Source organism: Nannospalax galili, unplaced genomic scaffold, assembly GCF_000622305.1.
Source record: "Nannospalax galili isolate Female #2095 unplaced genomic scaffold, S.galili_v1.0 scaffold655, whole genome shotgun sequence".
In the NCBI taxonomy this organism is placed as follows: domain Eukaryota; kingdom Metazoa; phylum Chordata; class Mammalia; order Rodentia; family Spalacidae; genus Nannospalax; species Nannospalax galili.
The window spans coordinates 324,317-349,764 of record NW_008337285.1 but is presented as its reverse complement, the minus strand read 5'-3'; the positions used below and the strand labels follow the sequence as shown (position 1 = coordinate 349,764).

The 25,448-nt window shown below is 44.3% G+C and overlaps 2 protein-coding genes across 5 annotated transcripts in view; both read left to right on the top strand.

Moving 5' to 3' along the window:
* Positions 1-23,690, top strand: part of Bend5 (BEN domain containing 5) — a 49,680-nt gene extending 25,990 nt beyond the window's left edge. For 2 of the 4 annotated variants that reach the window (XM_017797964.1, XM_017797965.2), the window contains 4 exons: positions 9,196-9,344; positions 15,573-15,786; positions 18,174-18,254; positions 23,162-23,339. In XM_017797964.1, the coding sequence (XP_017653453.1) occupies positions 9,196-9,344; positions 15,573-15,786; positions 18,174-18,254; positions 23,162-23,319 (602 nt within the window). In that variant the 3' untranslated portion in view covers positions 23,320-23,339. Of the gene's footprint in view, positions 1-9,195; positions 9,345-15,572; positions 15,787-18,173; positions 18,255-23,161 lie in introns of all 4 variants that reach the window. The other 2 variants (XM_017797966.1, XM_008832419.3) reach the window with 2 other exon arrangements.
* Positions 1-25,448, top strand: part of Agbl4 (ATP/GTP binding protein like 4) — a 1,438,400-nt gene that overhangs the window by 1,177,499 nt on the left and 235,453 nt on the right. The gene's annotated exons all lie outside the window — the stretch shown is intronic.

Below are 25,448 nucleotides of genomic sequence, written 5' to 3'. Positions count from 1 at the left end.
TAGGCTTTGAGAGAAAGCTGGGGAATGTGGGTAAGAGCGGTACTTAAAGGTGAGACCCTGGAGCTCACAGCTGTTACCAGGTTAGAGGGGTACAAAAATCTGTACCTGATGCCCCTTGATGTGAATGTCAGGGAGAGGTTGAGCAATGAGATTAGAATCATTTATCAGTGATATTCATCAGCTTCCATTTTGAAGGACTTGTTTTTGCCTGTTGAATTATCAGAATTAGCCACATTTCACCCCAGATTATTTTCAAAGTTGACCCCCCCGCCCCGGGAACTCCTTTCCCTTTCTCCATGGAGCAAAGCCAGGTTTTCCTGGGGGTCATGGGAAGGGAGTAAAACCCTACCTTTCTTTTTCTGACTGTTAGACAGCTAGAAAATCCTGAAGTTGCTGGGCTTTGCCTTCAGTTTAACCTGGCAGTCAGGAAATGCAAATAGAAAAGGGTTCATTATACGCAACTCACTGCCCTTCCAGATACCTGGCTTGGGGCAGATACTAGTAACTTGTTATACATAAAACCATCTCAGCAATAGAGAACCTCACCAGATGAGGGAATAGGCTCAGAGGAACTAGGTAACTTGCCTGGAGCCACACACCCAGGAAATGGTAGAACCAGGTTTCAGACGGAAGCCTGCCTCACTTTTCCATGTGGTAGACAGTCTGAGCAGTCACTCAGCCTCTCTGCTTCTGCGCACTGTCCCTTCCTGTACTTGCCTTCATGATTGGACGTACTTCATGAACTGTAGTGGAGCTGGAATACTCACAAGCTGTTAAATAGATGTTTCCTGCTTAATATCTTCATTCTGCTTCATGTGGCCTCAAGATACTAGCCAGAAAATTCTCATAGTTTTCATAGAAATTATCTTTTTAGAAAAAAATCAATCCAACCTTTCATTCTCATCTTAGTACATGGGAAAACAGAATCCCACGACCATGAAGCTACAGCAGGTTGATATACAGCTGCCATGAGGGGATTGAGTCAGTAGGTCCACCAGGATTCAGCAAGGCCCAGAGGCTGCCCACACTCTCCTTTGCTGCCCTAGGGAGCTGTCTGATTTGAGGAAGTAATTCTTAGAGAGATCCAGAGCTCTCCCTGTTGTACAGCCTTCCTGCAAGAGATCACTGACCTGCAGCATGCTCCTAGACACAGGAAGCTTACCCCACCTTGTGAGAAGTTACACCCTTCCCATTATTAGATAGCCGTGACCATATGGAAATGTTTTTATGCAGGAAACATTTATTGGGTTCTTCATCTGTTCCAGGCCCTTTGCTAGGCATAGGGAAATGAAATGGATAAGACTGTCACTGTTCTCAGCAAATGATTGGTATACAGCATGAGTCTGGTTTTGTTCCTGAGCCTTTGGTGTTAGAGGATGTAGAGGAGGCCTTCTTACACCACTGCAGTCTGGGTGCTGTCAGTGGATATAGACTTCCACAAATTAAGAAATTTAGTTATAATTATCCAACTAAAGAGAAAATGAACAGTATCTCATGAAACAGGAAAGTCTGAACAAAGATTTAGACCTTTAAGAAAGACTAGCTTATACAGAGAACTGAAATAGAAGAAATCTCTGGAAAGGGCTGTTAGCTGAGGAAATGCAACCATGTAACTGACTCTGCCTCCTCAGAACTCCTGCCCTTAGATGCTCGCTATTGCCCTCAATAGCCCCTTAGGAACCTGTGGGCACCAAATTGCTCTTGTGCTACCCACCGCACTGGTACCCACCTCAACTCTTCACCCACCCAGCCCACTCCATTCTATTTAGGACCAAAGGCCATTTCATATGCATTGAGTCCATATGTGGGGTCTTCACTGCTCCTCTGGCAGGACAAAGCCAAGCTACCCTCTGTCCTGCCATTTCTATGCTAGTCAATGAGTAACTGGGGTAGGGCCAAGATCTACTGTGCACCAAATAGTTGGGCAGGAGTAGTGGAAGAAACAGGGAAGAGCTAGATTTACATGACCTGCAAAGTATAGGCTCAGATCTCCCAGAGATTGAGGCAGTTCTGGTGACCCCACCACCTCCTCTCACAACTGTAGAGTTCATCACAGATTGTCTGAGAAAGTCAAGGAAGGTCAGAGGAGGGGAAGGTCCTATGGAATGAGCCTTGAGGAGATAAGAAGCCTGTGAAACCTCTGGAAAATACAGTTAGATGAAGAGGTACAGGGTGGTGGGAAAAGCAAGGCTTTTGGAACCTGCAAGCCCCAAATCTGAGCACTCAATGCTTGTATAAGTTCCGACAAGTCGCTTTACCTCGCTGAACCTCTAGAGAAAGAGATCAGTTTTATAAGACTTCCATCAGGTTTAACTTTCACTCACTACTTATTTAATGAATGCTTTATATGTGCCAGGAACCTTGTGCTGGGTGCTGGCGTAATAGCAGTGAATAAAGGCTATGGCTGCCCTGCCTCCTGCTCTTGGCATTTAAGTCTTAGGTATTGAGATGCTAAATGATGATGATGGTGAGGTGAAAATGCTACAAAGACTTTTTAAAGGAGATTTTTGTTTTAGAACACAACATAGAATATATTCAGTAGTGATAGTCACCTGTCCTTTTCCAACATGTCATTCAAAGGGGTCCTCAAAGTAGGGAAAGAACTTTGATTCCCCAAACTCACTAATTTGGGTCTGCTTCTTCCCTCTGTTTTCAGGGACTTCATGCCTTTTCTCAAGTCCATTTCTGCTCTGCTGCTATATGGTTCATATTCTCTGAGAGAGAAGCCAACCTAGGAGGCCTCCATGTGGGCTTCCAGGATTTCATCTAATCCAGGCTCCATGCTAGAGTCACTTCTCCTGCCTCTGCCCATCAAAGTATGTGGCAGACATTGTTGCACAGACCATACTCAGAAAAAAGAGAAGGGGCTTGTACTTATGCTTTTTAAATTTCATAAAATATTTTCCACTCAAATCTAGACCCCCTCCCCCCCATCCATGCCTCCCCCTCCCTGCCCACCGAACCCTATGCACTCTGCCATACATGCTGAGTCCTATTCATTTAGGTGTTTATACCCATGTCCTTCAGTGTAAATGTGTCCACTGGCTTCTAGTCAGCCCATCCAGTGGTTGTATGTCATACTCTCCCTCACCCAGCAGCAATCAGTCTCAAATAGTTCTCAATCTAGTGCTGGCCCACCAACTATTTCTCACCTCCCCTTTGGGCCCTTGTTTCATAGAGCTGATATGGGTCCCACACTTGATGTCACCACTGCCACAGGCGCACATGACCTAGCCTCCAACCTACCTATGTTCATGAACCAGCCCCAGCTGGCTCTTAACAGTCTTTCTGCCTCCTCTTCCTCAGTGGTCCCTTAGCCATGGGTGGGTGAGGTTCCATGTAGGAGTTCCATCCTACACTCTACAGTCTTATTCTCTAAAACTTGGCCAGATGTGGCCTTCTGTGTGCATCGTACTCTGATGTACATGGAAGCCTCACTGGTGAGAGTTGAGGGGTGCATTAGCCCTCTCTCTACCCCTTATTCTACTGTGTTCCATGGGCCTAATTGTAGAGATTCCACTGCAGATGCGTCACCTAGTATGGGGCATCCCCCAGACGTATGTTCTCTGTGCCTGCCCAGATGTGCAACTCTGCAGTAGCCTCCATCTGTTACAAAAAGAAGCTTCTTTGTTGTGTGCTCTACAGCATGCTTGTCACTCTAAGGACATTCTCTTCTATCTGGCACTGTGTTCCCTGCCAAACAGCTCCCAGGTATACATATACATTAATGTTCAGGCACTCCATGTGCATTTCTCATAGGGTGTCTAGGGCATCGCTTTTCCCTCTGGGTTTCCTAGCCCCCTGAGATTGACTCACCTTCATTCTTTTTTCTCCCGTCCAACTCCCTTCCTCCCTCCCTCCCCATCACAGTGCCCCTATTATTCGCATTCTCCTGACTTCCCTCCCTCTCCCACCCTGTGGTCCCTTGTATGTCTCTCCCTCCTCTCCACCCTGCTGATTACTCCCAGTTTTTCCAACTCCTTCAGGTCACATCTGTTCCCTACTGTCCCCCTTTTAGTTTGTTTCTTTTTCTTTATGACCATGTATCCTTTCCCCTTACCTGGCTCCTGGTGTTACATCAGGATTTATATACTCACATATAAAGGATTGTGCTACAATCCACAAATGAGGGAGAACATACATCACTTGCTTTTCTGCATTTGTGTTACTTCTTAAAAGAAATCTAATACTGGGGTCTGGAGAGATGGCACAGCGGTTCAGACACTGGTTGTTCTTGCAGAAGACCCGGGTTCAAATCCCAGCACTCACATGCAGCTAACAACTGTCCGTCCAAACATTTATATTGAAGACACAATTGATTTCTAAACTTAGAAAATAAAGCATAAAGTAGCAACTTTACAGAAAGCTTTTCTTTAAAGAACTGTATTAATCTAATGGCAGATAAAAATAATGCATAGTGTCATTTCATCTCTTTGTGTGCTAACAAATAGAACTAGTTCCACTCTGGTGTGATCCTGATTTTATGGGAGAAGCTACTGCAGCCTAAAGAGGTAAAGGATATAACCAAGATTTGGACCATGTTTTCATGAACACTAAATCCATTGTGCATCCATCAAATCACAGCCCTCTGTGTGTGACATAATAGTGTTCCACATGTATTGTGAACTTCTCCAGAGCTGGGGCATACTCTGTCCCTGAATCCTCAGTGTCTCTTACAGAGCTCACTCACTGAGTGAGTTTGAGGGAGGAGACAGGCGCTGCCTTTTATGCTCTTTTAAAAGTTTTCTTTGCTTGGCAGAGAGATTTCTCTCCACGGAAGGTGTATTTCCCTCAAAATAAACTTCAAGTGTGTGTCAGTACCAGAATGGATCAAAAGGCCTTTCTTTCTATTCCTACTCTTCCCACAAAGTGAAAAAAGTCCTTTGTTACCTAAAATAACTGCACCAGAATGTACAGTGTTGTCTTGTAGTGTGAGTACTTATTATTGTGGCTAATTTAGTCACATGTGTTTAAAAGAGAAGAATGCCTCAGAAATTTTTAAAAGCAAAACAGCAATCTGAAGCATTTGTAATGAGATGTAAATTGCCAGCATGGGGAGTGGAGTGACTAAAATCTGTAACCAAGAGATCCCTCACTACTTAATTAAAAGCACTAGAGGCCCTCCTTCCTCTCTCCAAGGAAACCACATAGGTTTGGGTTTTTGTTTTTGTACTTTTTTTTTTTTTTGGTACTATTCTTCATGATTCTATAATACTCAACACGTTCCTTATTGACTGATTCATTCATCTGCCATTTTATGAGCCTCTGTCCTGTACATGCCTTGGTCCTGGACTGTTCCAGAGTCACTGTCAACCTGCATGGTGGCTCTTAGTAGTCCCCATTTGTAAATAGGAAGGCTGAGGTACAGAGAGGTGAAGTAACTTTTCTAAGGTCATTTACTGTGTAGTCACACCCAAGTCTGCTGAAAAATTCTTTCAAGATATACATTTGGCTGGTTTTTCTCACTGTTTCCCTTGTGAGGCTGAGGTACTGATTGGTACCTTGTGTATTCAGTATGCTGGGGAAAGGAGGCTTTTGCAGAGAGCTGCCACCAGGGATTGAATGATTCTGACTGAAGATGTTAAGAAATACTTTTCCTCGAGCCAGAGATCCTAATACAGTAGCATCATTGTTTGACAGAGCTCTCTGATGGTCCCTGAGGAGATCAGCATGAGCATAGGCCTTTCTCTGTATATAGATAGGATCTGTGTAAGTACTAAGAATATACTCAGAGAGCCCACAGTTTAGCAGTGACAGAAGTAAACAAAGTATGTATGTGGGACTGGGTAGTGGGGAGCTGATTTACTGAGTACCCCTCTGCACCAGACACCCTGAAGTAATTACTTTATATATGTATTTAACTCATTCAATTTTCAATACTGTCAAGTTGCTGATGTCATTCCTCCCTTCAGGTAAGGCTAGGTCAGTGAGGTTAAGAAACTGTTTATGTATAAATTTATCTCTTGGGGCTAGAATTTCACTAGGTGTTGGGTGAGTGCTGGTCTCTGACTTAAAAAAGATAGCCCCTCTGGGAGTGGTGGTGCACGCCTTTAGTCTCAGCACTTGAGAGGCAGAGGCAGGTGGATCTTTGTGAGTTCAAGGCCAGCCTGGTCTACATAGTGAGTTCAGGTCAGCTGGGACTACAGGGAGACCCTGTCTTAAAAATACACACAGAAAAAGAGAGCCTCTACCTGTGCTCAGCCTCACAGCCTAGTTGTGTCACCAGATGTATCTGTAGAGTGGTGTTGGGGTCTGGGAGATTACAAAGAAGGATAGAGCACTTCTACTGGAGTCACAGCCCTCCTACTAAACATGCACAACTAGTGTCTAAAACCCCATTGTCTCTGACTACAGATCCTGAGCTGGGGTGGAGTACTTATTTATTTTTGAAGGATCAGGGCAGTCTTATGGAGGAGGTGGCATTTGAGTCAGGCTTTGGGTCACCCTTGGGGTTTGGACAAAAGAGACAACTCAAGTACAGCTTCTGAGGCCAAAGAAAAGGGGGTGTGTGTGTGCGCGCGCACGCGCGCGCACCTAGGAGGCCACCTGACTAGAATGGAGTCTCTAGGGAGGGTACTAACAGGACACAGAGCTAGAGAAATGGCACTCAATCCTGTTCTTCCAGTCTTTTCACAGTGTGGTCACAGAGTCCTTTGTCTATAACTATAGCCACCTGAACTATCCATTCTGACTAGATGGTTTTGATGTTTACTTGATCCTGATTTCTACTTCTTGGACTTTAAGAAAGGTTATAGACATTCCTTTCAGCCCACACTTCTTCCCCAAACATCTGTACAGGAAAGCCTTCATTCAGAATCTGACCTCCTAGTCCTCTCTGCCCTCTCATGTCATGAAGAATTTCCTAAGAACCTTCCATGTGACAGCTACTACCCCAGGCGCCACAATTGCAAGTGGAGTAAAACTTGGTTCTTGAAGAGCTTCACAGTGTAGTATTGAAAACAGACAGATGGGTGGATGATTGCAAGCACAGCTTGCCAATTAGAATGTAGAGGCCTCTACTGGGGAGCAAGATGTCAGAGGAAGAATCTGACAGAGAGCTGGGCAGACAGGCAACCTTCAAGACTTACATGATGGCAGACACACTTGAGGAACCTGGACACTGAGCAATATGTAAGTCCTAAAAGTAGAAGAGGTGGGTTGTCCTGGACCTTCAGGAGGCTGTGGTATGGGACGTAATATTGAGGATAAGAGGGAGCCTAAGAAAAGAGGGACAAAATCATGGTCATGGGGAAACCGTCTTTGGCAGGCACTATGGTTCCAGTGGTGGTGGTGGTGGTGGTGGTGGTGGTGGTGGTGGTGGTGGTGTTGAGGTATTTTTGGTTTTGGTTTTGGTTTTTTGAGGCAAGGTCTCACGTAGTCCCGGCTGGTTTTAAACTTACTCTGCAGCTGAGGCTTCCATTGAATTCCTGATCCTCCCAAGTGTGAATGCTGAGATTACAATGTAAGCCACTGAACCCGGTTAGATTCTTTCTTTTGTCTGACAGTCTCTCCTGAAAGGAAAAGGAGACTTTAAAGGAGAGACAAGACCTTTCCAAAGATGACCTGAGAGCTGTGGCTGCATGGCCTTCTTCTCAGACCATTCCTTCTTCCTGTCATTGATCATCAGAACAGAAAGAGACCTCAGTCATCAGTTCATTCTACCTCTAAGGGAAAGTGAAGTTTCACTTGTTTATACCTCAGAAATTCACATATATAGAGGAGAAACTTTGGTATGTGCTTCTGAAATTTTAGAATTATTCATTCTTTATTATCATTCTTTTTGTTTGTCTAATTTAGCAAACATTTGGAGAATACTCAGTACCAGGTTCTGGTGATAAAGGGAAAAACAAGACCTAGGCCCAGACTTTGAATAAGGGGCATACTACTGGGAGATACTATCAGAAAGATCAGGATGATATCTGCCCTTCACTCTGCCAGCTTCTTCATCTGCAGCTCATTCACCTAGACATGCAATTAAAACATGGCAGAGCCAAGAGTGGGAATTGAAAGCTCTGTACCAAGACGATGTCAGCTCTTCTAGCTGCGCCCTTCTGCCCCCTGACCATTTTGCATTTAGCTTTGTGCAAAGTTTATGCTTAAGTCTCTGGAGACTACAGAGAGTCTGCCTTGCAGTTGGCAGCTGCCAGCAGTTCAGAACTGATGTTCTGGGAAGCCCAGTTGTGAAGACTTCTACTGACAAGTTTACCAAGATCTCCTGTCAGCCAAAACCTAGAGTGTAGCAACATTGCACAAGGATGGACTATGTCAAGCTTTATACCCAGTTGTCCATGTGGCTAGGATAGGATGTTGGACCCTGAATTCACCAGTACTTAAATTATACGCAGGGCAACGTGTCCTGGTTTCAGTCCAGCATTCAAAAATTTATAGGCTTTTGGAGTTTTTCTCTCAAAATTAATCAAGTCATTTGGCTTTATTTACCCATTTTCTCTGCTCTTTGGTAATCAAAATACAATAAGAGATTTAAAAAAATAGTCTGCCATTTTTAAAAAGTTAATAGAAGGGGGAAGAAAAACCCTTCAAAACTATAACCATTTACCTAGCTTCCTTCCACTGTTTAAATCTCTCATAATTTGTGTTTATTACATTAAAATAAAAATGCAAGTGGCTGCTAAATCAGGCAATCGGGAGCTTAATCTGTATTGTATTTTAATTTCTTGGTTGGAATGCCTTTGCTTAGATACTAGGTCCACGGGAGGAGTCGTCGTTTGTATTTCTCCCATGGCTTCCCTCATTTCCTCTCTTCCACTGTGGCCCTATCCATCATAGAGATGAGTTTTTTGTCAAGTACACAATTTGCATATTACAGTAATTACCACCCCCTCTCCAGCAGTCTGCTGCAAAACCCTTCCTGTGCAGGAAGTCCAGTCTCCTGCCATTTTCCATAGACAATGACGCCCCAGAAGAGTTTTTCATTCAAACAAATTCATTCATTCATTCATAAGAGACTAGTTCATTCTTGCCTTCTAATTTCACCTTTCCCCTTTTGATGTTCATTCTCTGTACTACATTTGAACCTGGGTTTAAGTATAGTATAATAGACAAAATAAGCCAGCTTTTTTTTTTCTTTTTTTTTTTTTTTTTGGTGCCACTGTGTGCTGATAGATGCATAGTTAAAAATATTTTGTCTTTATTTTCCTTGGAGTTCTAGACAGATCTCTTTTCTTAACTGCCTAGGTCCCGCCATTGACTTGGAAAAAGTAAAGTCAGAATGTCTCGAGCCCGAGCCGGAGTTACGAAGCACTTTCAGTGAGGAAGCAAATACGTCGTCCTATTACCCCGCTCCTGCGCCTGCCATGGACAAGTATATCCTAGACAATGGCAAGGTAGTGTTTGAAGCTCAATACCCATTCCCTGAAAGTGTTTGCTAGTCAGGGGAAAGATGGCAAGTGTGGTGGGAGCTTTCTGAAACCCAGCATGGCTGGCTGGCCTCCCAGCCTAGACCTGAGTGACTATTTGTAGAATTTATGGTCTGTGACTAGTGTAGGTTTGCTGGTACTTTTTTGTCTTCTTCTTTAAAAATTATCATGCCAAAATAACTGAAACTAACCTGAACTTTTAAAATAACTTATTAATGAGAAATATTTTTTAAAAGAATTCCCATGATAGTTTGATGAGACTGGTCCTAACTTCCTGTGAAACTGGATGCCTAGAGTGTATAAGGGTAACTCGAAATGAAATACGCAGTTTACAGATAGCAGCTAAATGTATATTCGTTAAAGTATATATCCCCAGGTCCCTGCTGTATCCTGGGGATACAAGGGAAAATGAGACATGGTCCTTCTTCCTAAGTCACTTGTGGGCTGTGTATTCAGAGGTCATTAGCCTACAACCCTAAGACCGTAGGTAACTCCTCAGATTTTCTTGTGTGACCCCTGAAAACAGATCAAGAAAGAAAACAAAAACCCTAGTAGTAATTATATAGCTACAGGGATGAAAAGTAAAGGGGTGACCTTAGGAAGTCATGAAGTCACGTGGTGTGGGACAGGGCAGTGAGAAAACTGTTCTAACGTCTTCCTAACATCCAGGTGAATTCATCTCTGAAGAAGTCTGTCAGAGTCCTTTGTTCAGGCTCTGGTAAAAACTAGATTAAGTGTTATATTCTCTGCCCCGCTGCACAGGTTCCATTCTCACCTCCCCTTGTCCCCAAAGTCATCTGTGTCAGTTCATTTATCTTGCCATGTGCTTCAAGAGGTCTCTGTTTATCTGAAATCATTCCCTTGTGGATTAGTGAGAAAGAACAGGTTGTTTGGGTTGGGTTTGTCAAGATATATCCCCACAACTGATTGGCCTGAACCAAAGCAAATATTGTCAAGCCAAGAAAATGAAACTTACTCATCTTCAGGGCTCTCTTGGATGTACTGTTATGCCCTGCGTCTCCCACCAAACACTCTCCTCTGTGGGATCAGAACTGATGGGCCAGGCTGTGAGCCTTGCTTCTGCTCCACTCTACAGGCTTTGTCTCAGTGAGCTTTGCAGAGGAGGGATGGTTGGAAACTGAAGCCTGAGTTTATAGGCATAGCTCTATTCCATGTGACCTCGGGCAGGTCCTCGGTCCTTCTGAGCCTCAGTGTCCTTATTTGTAAAAAGCAGGTCAGATTGGTGATTTCCATAGGCCTTTCTCAGTATCTATCTAAGTTTGCTGAACTTGCCCAGTTGAACACAGAATGGGAGAACAATTCTGTCTGTGGATTTCCTTTTCATCATGGCCACATTGTGGAGTGACCAGAGAGTTTTTCTTAAAGTAGCTTCCAAAAGAAATCTTTTTCTTTCTTGCTTTGAAGGCTGACAGGCAGTTCTGAGCTCTGTTACAAAAGGAGAATTCTTATCCCCTCCCCAGATAGGTCTCACAAACCTTGTTTCATTTTTCACACATGCATTAAACAATAGATCTTGAAAATGCCTCTTTTGTTTTTTAACCAGCATGCTGCTGTAAAACTCACCTGGTTTTTCTTTGCAATTAATGTGTAGTCAGGCAGCGAGTTCTGTCAAGGGGGAGGAAAAGGAGGAAGACACCTGGAAATGGATGATAGTTTCCCAGGGCAGTAGGTGCCATATCCCAGTAGTTGCCCTTACTGTTCTTGGCCTTCCTGTCTTGTCTGGCCCTTCCTTCTTGTATGAATAGAGGATCTCTGCAAGTCCTAGAACACTGGAATGGGATTCATTTCCTCCTAGGAAATAAGTATTTCCCTGTTGGGGAACCCTGCTGTTAAGGTCAGCTCCTTTCTCAGCAGGGGCTTCCTGCCTGACTTACCTGGAAAGTGCCTCCAAGCACAGATGCCTGACCTTATTCAGAACATGACCTTTGGCATAGTTACCTGCAATAAAACTGCCCCCAGGTTTTTTCTATATGATAATTAGGCATTGCCCTATAGTCGGATGATAGGATCCCCCTACCACATGTAAATAAAGCATACTGTGAGCACCTATCAGCTGAAGCTTTGGCTACTGCCTCCACAATATATTTTCCCTGACCCCCACTGAATAAATGGAACTGTATCACTGAACCTGCCTCCCCGGAAGGGCTTTCTTCCGTCAGTGCTCACTGGCTGTCCTGACCCTGTTCATCACTTCTGCTCCCTTTGTCCTCGTGGACGGGTGGCCAACGACCCACGAGGGGAGGGAGAGACCCACATTTCCCTATAAAATATTTCACAAAGAAATTCTTTGAGGTTCCATCCTACCAGATATGATGGTTTTCATAACCTCCCCTGACAAGGAAAGCTAACGTTTTGATCAAATTTTACCATGGTTTGCATGAGTGGGGCTTGCCACATAGCCCTAATTCTAATTACGATAAAGTTCATTGCTTTTGATGGTTTTTTTGTAATTTTAAAAACTCTTGGGATTATAAAGCTGAAAAGACCATTGAACAGTCTGACTTACACATAGTGTGAAGGGGAATCACATCCAAAGAAGGAACTCAGCTATAGGTCTTTTAAAATGTTTTATTTATTATATTTTTTAAATTTTTTGTGTATGACTGTATTGCCTACATGTATGTAGATGCACCCGTGTCATGCATTTCCCACAGAGGTCAGAAGAGGCTGTCGGATTTCCCTGGAACTGGAATTATAGACAGTTGTTAGTCCCCATGTGGGTGCTGAGAACTGAACCCAGGTCCTCTCCAAGAGCAGCCAGTGCTCTTACGTACTGAGCCATCTTTCCAGCCCCTCAGCTACAGTTATGTAACAGGTTAGAGGCAGGTGGGAACTATAGGCAGGTGGGAACTGGGAGCCAGCACTCCTCTGTTTCCTAGGTCAGTGCTCTTCCATCCATCCTGCTGTGCCCGAGAGCTGCACATTGCTCTAGTAGCTGAGAGTGTGTTAACCTCCAGAGCCCTTGTTTTAGGTGTTCAGTATGAACCTGTGATTGGTCTTTCCTGAGGCCAAGGGACCATTTCTTCTCTATGTTGTGGCACTGACATTGTACACAGGTGGAATGTACACATGTTACATGTACATCAGTTAAGTACTTTTTTAAGTTCAGACTAGTCTTGATCACTTTTGTAGGGGGAGCAAAAGCTATGTCTTGACCTCCACCCACTGAAATGTGCTGCAGCTGGCCGGACTGAATCATGTGGTAATGGCTGTAGTGAGCTAGTATTTCAGAAGGGATAGAGCTTATCCCTGTAGCAGTTAGTCAACATTTCCTAGACTGTGGACTGAGGCTGGAAAGATGAGCAATGTGTGATGGCAGAAGGGAACACATTCTTTCCTGCACGAGCAGAGATGCAGGTGGGGAAAGAAGACCAAGGGTGTGTAGTGTGCTCTCCTCACATTTAGCTCATCTCATTTCATCCTTAAAACAACTCTGTGAACTAGAGGATGACAGTAACTTCCCGTATTAACCAGCTAACAGATGGAAGAGACAGGGTACCCACCCAGGGCTGGTAGCCCAGAGCCCGTCCTCTGTGCTGTAGAACTAGAAAGAAGAGGGATGGACTTAGTGGTTCAATGATAGCATGGAGACGGGTTCTTAGGAGACTTTAAAGCCAGGCTGAGAAAGCTAGAGATGATGTGATAGGAAATAGGGAGCCACTCAAAATCCCAAAGTGTTGGCATCAAAAACACAGAGCTGAACACTGCTGATGTCATCTAGTCAAAGGAGGAAAGCAGTGTTTCAGGGAAGTGAATGTCAGTGATTAAAGAGTGGACTGAGGGGAGCAACAGCTGGCAAGAAAGCTAGTCAGTCAGGCTTTTGTCCAGGTTCCCTGTCTATGGTGCTGCGCTGCACCGGGGCTGGCACAGGACATGGCCTGCAGGTGTAGAAGACTCAAAAGGAAACCTGTAATAACCAAGCCTTGCTGTGTTGGGTATGCTCTTTTCAGCCATGGCACTTAGGCAGCAGTAGAGCAAGTCAAGGGACCATGAGTTGGGACACCCAGATCTGGAATTGAATCTTGATTTTAAAATTGTCTTGGGAAAAGTAATTTAGTCCCCCTGACTCTCTGTTCACATTTGTAAAATAAGAATAGCAGTTTCTCTCTACTTCCATTTCTTAAGACCATTATAAGGATTAAAGAAGTTAAGTTCATTATAGGTCCTCAAAAAAATATGCCTCCTTTCCTTCTAGAAAATTGGCCTAGTGGCTGTCACCTCTCACCTAAGAACGGGTCTGGTTATCTGGTCTCCTGCAGTCTGAATGATCATTTGCTTGAAAAAAAAAAAAAGAAAAGAAGCTGACGTTAGATGTAGCAGATGAAATGTTTATTCACTAATGATAGTCAGCTGCGTTTTTATGTATATTTGAAAACTTCAGTCACTGGTAAAGATGATGCTGCTGACTCACCAGCACATCTCTATGCCTGCCTTCCCTCCCAAACTAAGCTTCAGCAGAGGATCTTTAATCATTTCAAGCAGTCTTTCTTGCATTCTGTCATCAGTTTGTGTGTGTGTGTGTGTGTGTGTGTGTGTGTGTGTGTGTGCTATCTCTCTGGCCAGGATCTCTCCCAAGACATCTCTTGACCATGCCTTGGCGAGGACCTGCAGGTCTTTATGAAAAAAAAGCACCTTTGGCAGAGCCTTCTCACCTCCCTTGGAAAGTTCAGCTCATTGGAGCTGCCTCCCCTCCATTTCACAGAGGCCATTTCCCCCCTTCACAGACTCTGCAGAAGCTCAACATAAATGACAATATCAAACTCAAAACTATTTTTTTTTGGTCTTTTTGAGACAGGGTCTCCCTGTAGCCCCAGCTGTCCTGGAACTCACTATGTAGACCAAGCTGGCTTTGAACTCACAGATATCCACCTGTCTCTGCTTCCTGAGTGCTGTCATTAAAGCTGTGCATCACCAAGCCCAGCCCTCAAAACTATTGTTTTAAAAAATGATTAACATTAGTAAGTGGTTTTCAAGTTGGTAAGAGCCAAAAATGAGAACAAATTTTGAGGCTGTAGGATTGCTAAACATTCTGGAAGCAGAGAGGATCCAGTGATTTACTGGCTCTCCCTACCACTTTCTGGCTGCTTCTCTTCTAGGGAGCATAAGATTGTGTTCTGGTGTGTGTGCTACCAAAATCAAACTGAATACATTGTGGTTGCATTGAATTTGTTAAAATCGTAGGTGTTCTGTGCCAGAAGACTGAACTTTGAAATGAAACCCACGTCTCCCACTTCGTTGATAGGGGAACTGCAGCTCCGAGCTGGGCAAAGGCTCGCACAGCTACACGCCTGCTGGTGGTGGGGCCAGGCAGCTGCTTTCTTCCACCAGCTGGCAGGGGTTTTCGAACTTATCTCTGAGTTGGAATTGTCTAGGGAATTAAACCATCCTGATGCCTAGGCCACACCCAGAACCAATAAAGCAGAATCTTGGAGAGGAGGCCCAGGACTATTGACATTGGGTGATCCCTGTGCCCTGCTGTGGCCTCCCCCATATTAGCAGGAGGTGTGCCTTAGAATGATCAGATTAGAGAGCCTCATCTTTCTAGAGTATAACAAATATGAGCATATGTGTCCTGAGATTGGGTCAGACTCAGAGCAGCCATGTCATAACATGAATGCAGTTTAGAATCCCAGCTCTGCCACTCACAGTCATTTCACCTTACTGACTTTGACTTTCCAGCTGAAATGAGGATGATGCCATAACACCTTCCATTTAAGGCAGCAAAGTTAGAGCATTAGAACAAGGCCTGGCACATCACTGGGACTTAGTAGATGGTGTTGTTGTTATTGCCGTTAAAGTGAGTTGCTTTGGAGGGAGAATTGGGCTTTAATGGAGTGACTCTAAATAGGCTGATTGGACTCCAGTGGATGGATTCATACCGAGGGATATTTGGGGACACAAACAGGGCTTGGTAAACCTTAACATATGACAGAACACATGAAATCCTATGGGAGGGTTGCAAATGGGTTGCAGGTAGGAGGGGGCCTAAATATAATCAAGATGTATGGTATGAAGTTTGCAAAAATTCAGTTTAAAAATTCTAAGAAAGAAAGAGTTCCAATGCGTCTGTGGTATGAGTCCCTTAGAGTTGTGCAGCAGCACTTTAAAGGGCAAAAGCAGCATCTAGTGACCTTCCTGTCGACTAAACAGGTGTGACATTCTTATCCCCTTCAGGTCCATCTGGGAAGCGGGATTTGGGTTGATGAGGAGAAATGGCACCAGCTACAAGTGACCCAAGGAGATTCCAAGTACACAAAGAACTTGGCAGTCATGATTTGGGGAACAGACGTTCTGAAAAACAGAAGCGTTACAGGAGTCGCCACAAAAAAAAAGAAGGATGCAGTCCCGAAGCCACCCCTTTCTCCTCACAAACTTAGCATCGTCAGAGGTAGGTCACTGAGTGGAACCACAGTGACTGACACTTGGTCCCTCACGCTGTCAGGAAGTACGTTAAGCATGATTCACTTTCAGTGTGCACTACTGATGACACTCCACACATCAGGTCCTGAGTGGGACACAGAAACAGGCAGATGTCCTTGATGTCACCAGAGAGCTAACACTGATCAGGGCAAATATGTGTGGACATAAATACAACTCAGGGATGTAGCATGAGAGGGAGACATGCTGGGCCATTCTCAGGAGGGGAAGGTCCCCTTAGCTGGAAGGACAAGAAGAATCCCAGAGAAATGGGTGACTCAACAGAGTCTTCAAGAATGCATCAGCTTGAGGTACAGGTGTGTGTGGAAAGAGGGGTACTTCAGGGGGCAGAAGCGTCTCCAACAGAGGCATGATGGCAACGGGATGTTTGTATAGAGAGCAGTAAAGATCCAGGCTGGGAAAGCTGCTGCTTCTAGCTTTGTGTCTAGAGTAGTTAATGAGATGAGGACCAGTTGACAGTCAGTGAATGCAGCTTCCTTTGTGCTGTTTTGGAAGGCAAGCAAAGTCAGGGAGTTGTTGGTCTTCCAGAGATAGAGCTATAGCCCAGACTCATTGACCCATCTTTCCTCCTCCTCTCTACCTCCCTTCTTCCCTCCCTTCCTTCTTTCTCTCCTTCTTTTCTTTACCTTCTCGCATTCCTTTCCCTCTGTCCATCTATTCACTCTGCACTTTTTGCTAGGCACTATGCTGGGGTTTGAGGACACAAAGGACAAGACACAGTGTATATCTACAAAGAATAGTCTCAAGGTGAAAATAAATTTAAAAAAAAAGTTGCCATACAGGTAATACAAAGTAAAGAGTGTGTTAGGAACAGAGTGAATATAGTAGCTGCTAATTATTTTGAGCATTTACAGTGCCAGTCTTTTATTCTTAAATGAGTTTGTCTTAAGCACTTTACGTGTATTAACTCATTACTATTGTATCAGTAATCCTAATGTTGGCTTTTCACAGACAAGGAGACTTAGCCGCAGGGTAGTAGGTGCTTTTGCCCAGGTTACAATAGTTAGCAGTGGAAGAGCTGGGAGCTCAAGGCTGGCTTTGTAGTCTGCACCCAACCAATGTTCTCTGAATATTCAGGTCTGCCATATTTTTGTGAGGAAATTGAGACCCGGCCAGGTGGCGTGTATATTTTGTGAGGTCCTACACTTTGCACAAGTTCTGGAGCCAGGTGGCAAATATGTGTGTGAATGAGTCTGAGTCAGACAGTTTCTGGTTCTGTGAGTTTCATATATGATGAGATCATACAAAGAACTGCATTAGCTATGTTGGGGAAAGAGGCTTGTTGAAGATAATGACATTTCACCTAAGTGCTGCACTCAGAAGAGATGGCCTGTCAAGGCCCTGAGGAGCAGTGGGTCCGGCAGAATAAAACTTCAGTGCAAAGACCAGCATACACCAGGTGAAGCCACTCAAGGGGAGAAGTGGGTACAGTTGAGGGCAAGGTCAGGGGCGTGGGTGAGAGACAGTCTTACGGGGACAGAAAAGCCATAGTGAACAGCTTGGGTTTACTCTTCTCATTGCAGAGGTTCTGGGGACCTTCTGCTGGAGGGATGATCCCAGGGAAGATCAAGGAGAGCCAGCATTATCACAGAGGAAGGGTAGAACAGGGGAAGTAGAGCAGGATGGCCAAATATACTACATATTCTAGAGGTTGAAGTGGCAGGACAGTGTCTATGAAACCAGGCTAAGGTCACAGCTGTAAGGTCTCAGAAACTGGATTCAAACCCACACACCCTCCCTCAAGTCTTGGGCTTACTGTTGTATAACAGGTGTCTCCCTGCCTGGCTGGCTGGTGATTAAATGGTATCGGCAGCCATTTATTTTTAGGTAATGAGAAGTAACCTTTAGTCTGACTGCTGTCCGAAGTGGTGCAGCTTGATTCTGGAGGTCACCCCAAGAAAGGCCTCCCTGGGAAGTCAGCCCTGCCTGGCCTGATAGGTGGCCCACCTCCAAGTCTGTTACCTTGTCAGCGTGTGACTCAGCAGGTCCCAGGTACCTTCAGATAACTGGCTACCACAACCATTGTCACGTTTTGCTATGAAATTATGTGCTATGTGGCTGCCTCAGCAACTAGAGACTAGCAACACTTCCCACATGTCCATTTCACAGTGCAGTCCCTGGTACCAAAAAAGGTTAGGCAAGTGAAACCCTGAGACCTTGGAACCGACCCTGTCCTATGCTAGGTGTGGCTTTTCTCAGTCGCTTCCCCTCTTACTCTGGTTTCTCTTCAGATCATATTAATCTTTAGCCTTTTACTAAATCGCTTTCCCTTGTGTTTTGTTTCCTAGGCTAAAAACATAGGTGTTTTACTTTGTTTTTGTTTTTGTTATGAGGCAGGGTCCTACTCTATACTCCAGGCTGGACTGAAGCTCAGAGCCATCCTCCTGCCTCATCCTCCCAGGGACTGGGATTGCTGGGGTGAGTCACCATGCTCCTCTGAAAGTATACCTGTTGGGAAGGTCAGAGCTGCCCGCACTGTAGCAATGAACCACCCTAGAAGACATGCCTCAACTCTGTAGCTGGGAGACAAGTTCCCTGATCTACTCCCCATTTTCCAACCTCTTTTTAAACCTCTCCTTTCTCGAAATGTGAAAAAGAATCTTTCAGATGATGGCCTTGTCTCTTCCTTCACAGAGTAAAGGTGTGATGCAGCATGCGTGATTCCTTCCCCACTGGCCCCTCAGTCGTCTGAGTGGCCTTCTCTTCTTCACCTGTCTCTAACCATCTTCTCTCTCTCTGCCGTACTTTGCTCAGTTGATTTTACCTTCCATGGCTTCCCATTGCTGCCTGCTCTTGGGGCTCCAGTGGCTCCTGCGGTCTCATCTTGAACCATATTTCCTACAGGGCACTAGTCAGCTCGGCCCTGTTCCTGCTGCCGTCAGGACCCTCCCTCCTGATCTTCTAACCCTGCTTCCTTGTTATTCAGAGGGGCATATCCAGTCCCCCTCAGGTAGCCCTTCACTGCTCCCCATCACATGGCCCTGCTTAAAGCGTCTGCATAGCATTTCTTACATTTTGATGGTTGTCTTTATCCCTTGTCTCCATTAGAAGCTAAGCTTTATGAGCATCTTGTTCAGAGCTAGCATATAGTAAGTGCATAAGCAGCATTACCTTCTCCACTCAGCCTTCTGCCCCTTCCGTGTCCCTTCTCTTGGTGAATGGTCCAGCCACATAGGAACCCAGACCCCACCTTTACCTCTCCCCACAAACCTCCCTCTCTATCCTTCCTGCCTCCAAATACCTCTTAACTCCCCTTTGTCCTTCCATACTCACTGCCCTCTCCTAGTCCAGGCCAGCCACTTGCTTTCTTCCCTACTCTATTCTGGCAGCCTCCAGACCCTTCTCCCCAATGTATAACCAGAATGATCGTTCAGAAACCAGATAGGGTCCTCTTAATAACACCCTGCCACAGCCAGTTCAGAGTACTCATGATTAGAGGGTAAGCTTCTCAGCCTGTCATACAAGTGCCTTCACATTCTGGCCACTGGTTATTTCACTGGCTTTGGTTTTTAGTAGTGTTGTCCTTTAACTATAACTTAATAGCAGAATGAACTGAACAAACCTTATTCTTTCTTACCTGAAGGGATTTTCAAGTGTTATTCCTCATGCCTGGAACGGTCATAGCTGATCGCCACAGATCTGCTTGGGGATTTTATTCTCCAGAACGCTGTCCCTGACCTCTTAATGCAGCTGGGTGTTTCAGCCATGCGTCCCAGAGTACCCAGTACCTGCCTCAGTTCTCTTTGCTCGGAGGCCTCTTAGGAACCTCATCTACAGCCACCTAGAGCCGAGAAACATGTGCCCTGCTGGTAGCTGAGAAGGAAATTGACCTGCCCAAGGCCACACAGCTGATGAGAGGGAGAGTGAGCCAAGCTGAACTGGGGTTTCAGGCTTCATACAGTTGCCAAAGATTTCTCGTCTTGCTGAAATGCAATGTTAATGTATTCTTTTTTACTACAGTCTGGCAGGTTTTAATTCTGTGTCCCATCCCAACAACAGTCACCAATCACCTAACAGAGTGATTGGTTCTTCCCATGCAACCTGTCTGACTGGATTGAGAGTGTTCACATTTATTTTGTATGATTTGATCACATTTAGTCACATTGGCTGTATAAAAGTGGCAGGAGCCTTTACACTCACAATGTAGAGAGGATTTTCTCTTCTCTTTGATATTAAAATCATTCCTTCCCAGATAGCAGAAGGGTGGAAGAATGCTGACCTGCTGCAGAAAGATGAAAGCCAGAGGACAGGGTGGCTCACTCTGATGACAAGCTCCAGAACGACAGTTAAACCTTAACTCTGATGACAAGTTCCAGAACGACAGTTAAACCTTATTAAGGTTGAATGACCTTTTGCAGAGTGTCTGGGTTTTCTAAATGAGCCACAGCATTGCGTTCTGGTTAATTTTTATAACTTTTTTAATAGGACACATTAGTACTGTTATAAACCTTGTTAATTAAGCAGTAACCTCAAATGCTGCCTCGCAGAGGGATACATTCCCAGCAACTACAGGTGATTAATAACTAGAGTCTAACAAAAGCCTTTTAATCAACCTGAGGGGCCGTTCAGAGCTGTTACCCCAGGAAATGAAGATGGTTGGAATTCTGTAGGGGCTCTGAACACATTCCTCCATGTGCTCTTCTCTTTCCTTGTCTCTGGGGGCCGTCACGCCCACTCTTCTGTCTTCTGCTTCTCTCTCCTGCTGTTATTGCCTTGAAGATCACTGGAGAGTTAGAGACAAAACTTCTTAGATTATCTAGTTTGACACCCCACTTTCCTGGATAGCAACACTTATCCCACGGAGGTACCTCTCTGAAGCATCTGGGGTTAGAGGCACATTTGAGTCTGAATATCTCTTCACAGGTGTTTTCCTGATTTAGCTTAGGTCCTAGTAGGGTCACCAAGAATGTTGGCTTACTCCTGACCCAGTATCCCAGACTTGCTGAAATGGGATGATGTGATTTTATTAGATCATAGTCCATACATCTGTCAGAAACTCCACATAAGCAGGGAGTAGAGTTCTGTAGCAACACTGTGTTCTCATCTCTCACTTTGCTCATTCCAAGAGGACCATGTCTGAGAGAATGAGTAGAATGCAGGAAGATGAAGAAGGAAGCCAGGATCTTCTGGGCAGAGAAGATAAAGGACACTTGATTTGTGGGGCTTGGAAAGGAAAGGAATCTCAGAAGACAGAGCCCCTCACCTTCTTATCGCTTAGTCCTTAAGAAAGGTGCAAATAAGATGAACTGGGGAACCAAGCGTGGTCAGGAAGCAGTGGAGGTCAATGAAGGCACCTTTGTAAAGGCCCTCTAGGTGGGAAGGAAAAGGTGGACTAGAGAAAGCACACTTGTAGCACATGCACCTGCAGCATGGATTGGCAAGAGGAGGCAGACCCACCCCATACTCAAAAAGGCAGAGTGTTGGGAAGTAGCCATGGATTCTGACCTGAACTGCCTCTCTCACTCCGGGCCTCAGGCTTCTCCCATTTGGATGGAAGGCTTAGCACAAGTTGGTTTTTATGATCCTGCTGTGGGCTGACTCAGTAAAACAAGACCATGCTTATTCTCTATCACAATTCCTTAAGATTGGATTGCTACTCCTGTTTTACAAGTGAGGAAACTCAAGTTCAAGGAGGTTGCATTTTTGCACATTATTATACACCCTACCCATACTCCAGGTTCAATTATGTTCGGAATTATGCATGTGTATGTATATCTGTGTCTGTGTGTGGTTGCATGCATGTGTGCGTGCGTGCATGTGTGTGTGTGTGTGTGTGTGTGTGTATGTGTGTATGTGTGTGTGTTTATACATGTGGAGGCCAGAGGTCAGCATTGGGTGTTGTTCAGCCTGTGCCATCCACTTTGCTTTTTGAGACAGGATCTCATTATTGGCCTAGAACTTCCCAGTTAGGCTAGGTTGGCTGGTCAATGAGCCCCAGGGATCCACTGCCCCTACCTCTCCAGCCTGGAATTACAAGCATGCACCACCATGCCTGGCTAGTTTTGTGTGGTTTCATGGGATGTCCTCATGCTGCAAAGCAAGAACTTTACAACTAAGCTCTCTCCCTACAGCAGAATTATATCTTCTCAGGTTTCCCTGGAAAAGCATTCATTCATTCATTCACTCACTCATTCATTTAACATATATTTGCATAGTCTTGTGCCTTTGTCAAGCATTGTATTGGGCTCTGAGAATTAACAGTTGCATAAACCTAAAATAATTGTAGCAATCCCATACAAGTATAATAAACATCATGGTTTAAAAAGGGTATACAAACGGATTACCCCAAACACTTCTTGACATCCCTTTAAAAGCTACTTTAAAGTCTGTTGTCCACAGAAAAGTGGACATTCCAAGGCATTGATTTGTAGTAGGTCCCTAGGCTTGGGGATGGGCCGAAAATCAGGCTCTAGTCAGGTCTTGTCTGGGCTAGCTCTGCTTCACCATAGCAAACAGTAGGATCGGTAAAAGAAGTTTTCCTAAGCTTATTAGTAGTCACCAGAATGAGGTGCCATTTCACACCCCCATGCTGTCAAATCCTAATGAGTGCTGTTGGGGTTATAGGGCAACCAATACTTGCATACATTACTACTTGAAGTGCCAGTCAGCACAACATTTTGGCAAGCAAATTGCCAGGCATCACCTAGCAAAGCTGAGTATGTAATATACGCACCCTAATGTTCAACACTGCCGTGCCTAGGCTGATAACTAGAGAGTTTCTTGCGTAAATACCCTTCAGATGTGGGCAAGGCTGTTTGTAATTGTAAAATCAAGTATCCATGGTCAATAAAATGTATAAACAAAGGGAGATAAAGGCATGCAGTACAGCACTACTCATCAGTGAAAGTGAGTGACCTAGATCATAGGTAAATCTCACTCTGTCACTTAGAATAAAATCAGCAAGTCAGACAGAGAAAGATGGGCATATTTATAAAAAGACTGAAGATAGGAAAAGAAATGTTTCAGAGTATATGTCCATGCGACAACATTACAAGAAAAGAAAAAATCAAGAGAGTGGTTAGCTCTGACGAAGATGGGCAGGGAAAGGAGTGGGGAAGAAGGGAGGGGGACGGAAAAGTATCGCCCAGGGGTCTTAGGTGAATCTGTTAACGTAGGTGGTGGGCTCACGGGTGTTTTACCATTGTTTTTACAAGTACAGTTATGTCTGTACTTTATGGTGGGACTTCTAAAATATAACCATGTAAGAGGATGTGAATTGGTATTTTGAAGTATGACAGGAGGCATGTCCTCCCTCTCCTCCTTAAAAGATTTGTTCTCAAAACCGTCATTAATCCTTGGCCTTCTTGTTTCTTTTCTCTGTCCAGAGTGTTTGTATGACAGAATAGCACAAGAAACTGTGGATGAAACTGAAATTGCACAGAGACTCTCCAAAGTCAACAAGTACATCTGTGAGAAAATCATGGATATCAATAAATCTTGTAAAAATGAAGAGCGAAGGGAAGCAAAATACAATTTGCAATAAACTTTGAGTTTTTTCATAAAGTCTTTGTATCTTCCTTGCGAGCCGTGTGCACTGCAGGCGATGGTGCCATCTAAAGAGAGCATACCAGGCGTGGCCATGTCCAGGCAGGGAGCCTTAGGGTGTTGGGGTCAGCAGCTTATTCTGAACTTGAACTTCTTACTTCAAAGAAGGCAGATAGATTTGCTGAGACTCAGGCAAAGCCTCTTGTCACTGCCACTGTTTTTATGGAATGGGGAAATCTTTTTCACAGGACTGTAAAGCATCTCTGAGTGGGCTGTCACTAACCACAATATGAACTGTTGTTTTTACCATCCAAGGACTTCTATCTCTGTTCCTCTATTTTGTTCTATAATGGAACTCCATTAATTCTTGATGTAGACAATAGTTCTCACTAATTTAGGAAATTAAGTGTGTGGTGGAGATAACTAGCATTTCATGCTGCCTGCAAAGCTCTGTCTGAGGAGAAGCTTCAGCATGAAGGAGAGATCCCACAAGGGGTTCAACTCCTGTGACAGCTCTGAGGAGGAGCCTCCAGAGCATCTTACTTTCTCTGACTTTGAAAGCCGGATCTTGGACCATTCAGCTTTTTCACGATGATCTGAGATTGGTGTTTGGAAGAGAATCAGCTTCCCTAATCATTCAAACCAATCTTTGAAAAGAAATGAGTGCCGGAGAACTGATGATGTTAGCTGCAGGGCAGAATTGCATCTGGAAACTGGGCAGTGTGGCTGTCAGTGTCTGCCCTCCTTCTTTTACTTCAGTCTTTCAGGTTACATCTTTTTTCCCTCCTCCTTTATTTGGTTGCAGAGTCTCTGCAGCGTCTGGCACACATCTTGGCAAACCACCCTCAATCTTCCTGTTGGCTTGCACTTTCCTTTATACAACATCTGTGAAGTAAGCATGGCATTTTGGAAAGGGCAAGAGCTTTGGACAAATGCATCTAGGTTCTAAGTCTGGCTCGCCAGCTTGCTTTGGTCTTAACATAACCTCCCAATGCTTACACTTTCTATTTCATGAAAAAGAAGGCACATGCCTCACAGAGCTGCTATAAGAATTAGAGGTAAAGAGTAGAAAGTACTCAGTGAGTGTTGGTCATTGTTGTTAACATTCATTTTTTATTTCTGTCTTTCAGACATTGGAAAACTTTAGCCTATATTTTTCTAATGGCTTAACCCTTAATGTAATGACCTGTAAACAAAAGCTCAAGGCTACTTCATTAATAGGTGAGATGGGTGCGAGTTTGGGACCTTTTTATTTCAATAAATTCAATAATCCTTTGTAATATAATAACAAATTTAATAATCCTTTGTGAACCACCATGTGCTCACTGTAGGATTTAGAGATGAGAATTTTTTTCATGGTATTTTCCCAACTCTCTTGTAGCAGTGTGATTTTAAGTGAAGCACATAACTTCTCAGAGTCCTTATCAGTATACTGAGGAAAATAATAGTCACCTCACAGGCTACATGGATAAATAATAGTAACAGGCTATGTATCAGAACCTAAGTGTTTGCATTTCGCTAGGTAAGTAAAGTTTGTGGCATGTAGATATTTAGAAGATTCTTGTTAAGATATGCTCACTATTCAGCTAGGCATGGTGGCATATACCTGTAATCTTAGCATTTGGGAAGTGAGGGAGAGGATCAGGAGTTCAAGGCCAGCCTTGGCTACATAGTGAGTTTGAGGTCAGCTTGGGCTACATGAGAACCCTGCCTCAAAAACTAAAATAAAAGATATGTCCACTTTTATGGCATAAGGCAGCTCAGGCCTAAGTGATGTGAAATATCTGAGAGACTGGAAGTATATGTCACTGTTGAACCTGATCCTTTTCTTTCCTAAAGGATGATAACAATACAGACACCCAGAGACTTTGTGCATTCCCTCAAAGACTAGTACAATACACAACCTGCTTCCCTGGGGAAATTACTATGGAAATATCTACAATAAAAATACCTGGTGAAAGCCGGTATGGTGGCACACACCTTTAATCCCAGCATTGGGAGGCAGAGGCAAACAGATCTCTGTGGGATAGAGGCCAGCCTGGTCTACATAGTGAGTTACAGGTCACCTGGGGCTACAGGGAGACCCCGTATTAAAAACAAAGCACCTGGTGAATGTGAGAGGGCTTT